At 31.7% G+C, this 5998-nt stretch overlaps 1 protein-coding gene across 2 annotated transcripts in view; it reads right to left on the minus strand.

Moving 5' to 3' along the window:
• unc-13-4A (BAI1 associated protein 3) overlaps positions 1-5998 on the minus strand; it is a 413601-nt gene that overhangs the window by 263019 nt on the left and 144584 nt on the right. For both annotated transcript variants that reach the window (XM_067046009.1, XM_067046008.1), the window contains exon 3: positions 3152-3476. In XM_067046009.1, the coding sequence (XP_066902110.1) occupies positions 3152-3471 (320 nt within the window). In that variant the 5' untranslated portion in view covers positions 3472-3476. The remainder of the gene's footprint in view (positions 1-3151; positions 3477-5998) is intronic.

A 5998-nucleotide genomic window follows, 5' to 3' on the forward strand; every position in this document is an offset into this window, starting at 1 on the left:
TGTAGCAACCCGATGTATTTGGGCAGCATGATTGAATAAATTTCTTTCTCTGTGTGTGTAAATGTTTAAAAATTAATGAAATTGTGACTAAATAAGTAACTAGGCATAAGCTTATTAATAATTATTATGATCCCCTATTAATTAGTTCTTTCATAGGGTAATCTGACTTGTAATTAATGACCTAGACAGAATAGTTTGAAAAACGTTTTTTAAAGAACTGGATGTGAGGTGTAACTTTATATTTAAGCTTTGTTAAATTATTAATAATAATGCTGTTGTTAAAATTTTTACAAATGAATGTATAATAAGCTGTTAATGATTAGATTTTCTTCAAGGATAGCCTAATTGGCCGAAATATTACACTGTTGATGATGTAATAAAGAGTGTTGAGACAATGGATACTAATTTATTTATTTAAATAATAATTTTAAATTTGACTGTAATAAAGATGGATGAGTCAATAAAAATAACATTATTCTTTCACCGGTTTTACAACGACCATAACAGTTTATGTATAAATTAAAAAAAAGTCGAATCTAAATTAAAATCTTATTTTTTTGATACAATAATGTTTACTAATTTTTACATTTATCTATTATCAAGTATTGTAAACACATAAGCTCTAACATATTCCTGGTAGTATTAGGCATTTAGAACAGCAAATCTAATGCGGCAACACAGATCATCAATTCAATATTATCAAATGAATAGGAAAAAAGCATCTCACAAAAGCCTACTTTCCATAAAATTTCCAGTATAACCTCGAGCAGGCATTGGGGATTGTTCCATATGAAATCTCAATACAAGCCAAACTTTGAGCAATAACTCCTCCTTTGTTCGATTTATTATTCAGTAGGGGACACTCTCAAAGGACCTTTTTCCCCGGAGAAGAAATATCCACCAACACCCTTATGAATGACCAAAATAGCATTTCTTGAGCATTAAAAATTTGCCACGTTGTAATACACTACACTAGAGGCATATAGTTAATAAATTAATAAAGCTTATATTTTCAAATAACTTCTCCTGAATTATTGTTTCTATGAAACTTTCATTGGGTTGTGTATTGGACAATACATGCCCGTATTAATTTTCCAAATGAGCCTTTCAATTAACAGATTTACTAACTAATTTTTACTCAAATTTCAACAGTTTTCGGAAATTTACTTTTAATAATATTTCTAGTTGCAAAAGTTTAACAAAAATATAACAGTTTAACAAAATTTACTTTCTTCTGTAAAGCATTTATTAAATGCTGAATTGTGAATGAATCAATGTTGAAAGTACCGTGAATGATTTTATGGAGTTAGTCCTTCTGTTATCTGAAAAGCTCAGATGTATGTAGTTATGCTAAATATAAAAAAAAAACTATTCCATCTCAATTCTTCTTCTTCTATCGGCGCATAAAGCAGCCCTTGGCGTCAACAGACCCCAACCATCTTTCTCTGTCAACTGCATGGGTAACATAAATCTGCAGGTGTCGTTTCATCACTATGGTGATAAGAAAAGATTTAACCGACTCGCAAAACGAAAATATAAGCTTTATTAATTTTTAAACTATATTTATGCCTCAAGAAATGCTGTTTTTGTCATTCATAAGGGTGTTAGAGGATATTTCTTCTCCAGTGAAAAAAGTCTTCGCATAATTATAAACTTGTTTTTAATATTTTTGTTTATTGATGGAAACACGATATAAGAAGAAAGTAAAATCTCCGAAAACAAGATTCTATGTTATGTTATATGTTAGCTTTGGAATAGTCTCGTCCAACAGAAACTTCATAGAGAATACCAACATGATAATATAGCATATATCTTTTCACTTGTATCAAGCTGAAAAGAAAAGATATAGTGTTACTTACAAGACTAAGAATTAACCATGGTCGTACAAATCACGGCTTGACATTAATTAAAGTTAAAAATAATGATAAATGTTCGACATGCAACTCTATCGAAGACCCATCACATATAATACTAAATTGCAGTAGATATGACAAATACAGGATTAAATATCCCCTCATCCAAAACAATAGCGTTTTCCTCCGAGGGATGACAGATCTAGATAGGGCTAATATTCAGGGGTTGTGCAAATTTATAGCAGAATCCAAAGTAGATTTTTAAAATTAAATAAATAATAACAATTTACATCCTCATCTCCATTCTTTTATTATTTGACAACAGGGGCAGTGTAGGACTCCAACGGGAGTCTTGGGCCGACGTAAGAAAAGAAAAAAAAATATATATATGCATATTATTCAGTAGGGGACACTCTCAAAGGACCTTTTTCCCCGGAGAAGAAATATCCACTAACACCCTTATGAATGACCAAAATAGCATTTCTTGAGCATAGCATTCTTGTTCATTTATCTTCAGGCACTCTACGTGCCTATGTTATCTTTCAGAATAATCTTCTTAGTTAAGAAAAGTCACGGCACTCCTGAATCTGCTTTCAGCTGATCTAAGACATGACTTAAACAAGGACAAAAAAATGCTTCGGGACTTCACTAAAAGGGAGAGAAAAACACTTTATTAAAAATGTTAATAAAAAAATAAACAATAATAATGTTAATAAAAAACATAACAATAATAATGTAATAAAATATGTTAATTAAAACAAACAAAAATGTTGTAATGCCCAACTTGCCTCATACACAGCATACTTAATACTAGTGAAGCGCAATTTTTTTTATTCTTATTAATATAAATAGTTAAAGCATAATTATTTGTATATTGTCGCATTATAAAAATGTCTGCATTATGTACTAAAGTTATTCATGACTTATTTTTTCTCTTACACGTTTCATTTTTTTTTTTCTAGGTTTTTATCGTTCTTTAAATTTGTTTATTTTTTGCACTATTTCAATTCTAAAAATTTTTCTCTTTCTTCCATCACAAAAAAGTAAATTTAAATTAACAGTATAAAAACTATTTAAACATTTAAAATACAATAAATAATATATACTACATAAAACTCAACATGGTCATTACCATATTAATATTTTAAAAAATATATTTTGAACAAACACAAGCAATTAATTCATCGTCAATGGATTCTTATTGTCTTTTAATCTAGATTAATATATGTTAGTTTTGTCAGATCTTCAAATCATAATAGTCAGTAATAAGAAATTTCATAAGAGGTTCTATGACTCACCCCGACGTGGCCTGCTGGTCAACCTCGGGCCAGGACAGCCTTCGACGGCAGAAGACTAAGGGCTGCCGCTGGGGGCTGGAGGGCCTCCTGAAGCTGCCCTGCCTTCGTGGAGTGCCCTGGTCGATTGTCCTCCTTCGGGAGGGTGGTGGCGGCTGGACGCGGGGAACGCCCGGGACGGATGCGGACCGTTCAGCCGCCGCACGGGCTGCAGCCGCTGCCTCAGCCCCGCTCTCCTTGCTCAGTGACAGCCGCTTGGGAGAGAGGCTCAGGTTCGCCACCCCCGAGCTAACCATCTGTTGGAGCGAGTTGAAGAAGCTCATCTCATCTGAAAAGAGAATTAGGCAACTATTGGAATTCAATTTGAACTAAATTTAAAAAAAAATACCAATTCCTTAGCATTTTAACCACTACAAGTTAAATATGAAAAAGAAAATAGAGGTGTTTATAATTTTTATTAGATCATAATGACTGCTCACTGAATCCAAAGTTTATGATTCATTCGTCTTTTAATAATAACAATTTAAATGCTGCGATGATTGTTGACCATGATATAATTTATTATATCGCGAGCGCCACGACAAAACCTTTACTCTAGAATTTTGGAGATTTTTTTTTGTTTTTACCAATCGGGTATATTTTTTTTGTAGGAAATTTCCAAATTGCCTTTTTAAAATACTTTTTGGGTGGTTAAGCATGCTGCACAATCAGATCATGAAAAAATCAAACTCCTAGTACAACGGCTGTTCAAGTAACAATAATTCCTTACAGCCTAGTGATCCTCGGCCCTTAAGGGGTTATAGCAGTACTAATTTTCATTTTCACAAATATTTAAAAAATTGAAATTCTTTAAAATTAAATTTATGAAAATGTCAGAAATAATTTTAAAATTATTTTTATTTTATATATTTACTCCCTTGATTTTCAAATGAATATTTTCTTTCTCACCCTTCCATAATTGTAATATTACTATATTCTGATATTGATTCTATCTCATACTATAATGTATACATTGTACATTCTCTTCCAATACTACTTATGTATCCGTATTATCTACCGCCTTCTTTCATTCTAGTTATTCTGGATTAATAATGGTTGTTATGTTGTTTTTATACTTAGCTACGATGAAGGCCTAAAATTTTGCCCGAGACGTCAGCACTAATTAAATAAGTTCTCCTTATTTGTGTTCTTCACTAAAACCTCCACCCCCTCCTCCCCATCTTGTCATCATATACTTTATATGTTTTTCATCATATTTCATATGATATTTCATCATATATCATATGATATTTCATCATATATCATAATTTCATCATATATCATATGTTTTTATACTTAGCTACGATGAAGCCTAAAATTTTGCCGAGACGTCAGCACTAATTAAATAAGTTCTCCTTATTTGTGTTCTTTACTAAAACCTCCACCCCCTCCTCCCCTTCTTGTCATCAAATAACTCCTTTTATTATTATTATTATTTACGGAAAGTAATGGTTACTGGAGAGTCGAAGTCAGATCCCATAGAAAAGAGTTAGAAAATACAGCAAGAAATAGAACAAAAAGAGCTCGAGATTCTTACCGAGAATCTGAGAAGATCACTAAAAAGAGCTTTAGCCGGAGATAAAAAAAAGTTTTAGCCATCAGCCCTTTTTTTCTGAATCACTGATTACTCATTCATTAACAGCCCTTTTAGTCTGTTTATTCATTAATCTTAATACGATTATGAGCTATTTGGCCGTTCCTGGAGATAACAAATGTACTGGAAATCGTACAAAGTATACCGGAGCGATTTGATCTCGAAAGTTAAACGGAAAGCAAAAGCAATTGTGTTAGGCGCAAAGAATTCAATATTTATTTAAAATTATGAAGGGCATATAATTATATAGTTAAAAAAAAAAAAATGTAGAGTTTGTTAGTCGGAAATCGGTATTACAAATAGATAATAAAAGAGATATCTGAAATAGCTATATAATTAAAAAATTGCTCAATATATTAGTTTTTTGTTAGTAATTTAGTTAAAGAAAGGAAAAGTAACGTCTTTTTCTCTCTAACGACAAGGGCGTTTCTTAAGTTGCTAACTAATACTTTCGAAATCTCAAAAATGATATTAAAATAATTGTTCTACATCAAATTATTAATGTAAGGTCTGCAATATTTAGTGTTGCGCAATGTAATTAGTTTGGAAAAGTTTCTGTATCAATTTCAGTATGTTTCTCACGAATGCTGAAGATTATTTTTAAGGAATAGAGTATAGAATGCTACTGACTACCCTGATAAATACATTTACTTATGATATAGCCTTTGAATTATTTTTAAATATCTCCCAAAATAATCCAAATATGTAGGGCAAAAACCCAACTAAATATTAATATTGGGAATTCTAAAACGACTAAACTTCGGTCCTTACAATTCAGTTATAACTATACACACACATACATATAACTTACGATTAGACTGGAAGGATTACTGAGTTCTTGTTATTATTTAGAGGTTATATATAGCTAATATATAAGGCTGCGCCTTTGCCACAGGAAATAACGATATATTTACTATGGAGAATTTCACAGACTCAATCGAAACTGCTCAAATAATCAAGCAGAAAAACTGGCAGCACTATAAGCTACAGACTACATATTAAGACAACACAAAACCTATTTAACATTTATACTGACAACAAAATAGTTGTTCATTACACATGCTTTGGGTAAAAGGACACAGTGGTAGTGTAGGTAACGAAAGAGCAGATAAGCAAAGACAGCCAGTTCTCTTCCAGATTTCGAAGTGTGCACATCGCGGTCTGCTCTTGTGATCTAGGATAACAATAGTGCTACTGTTCTGTGTAAGTTCGGTTCC

The sequence above is a fragment of the Halyomorpha halys genome, unplaced genomic scaffold (assembly GCF_000696795.3).
Source record: "Halyomorpha halys isolate HHAL.00 unplaced genomic scaffold, Hhal_1.1 Scaffold522.1, whole genome shotgun sequence".
In the NCBI taxonomy this organism is placed as follows: domain Eukaryota; kingdom Metazoa; phylum Arthropoda; class Insecta; order Hemiptera; family Pentatomidae; genus Halyomorpha; species Halyomorpha halys.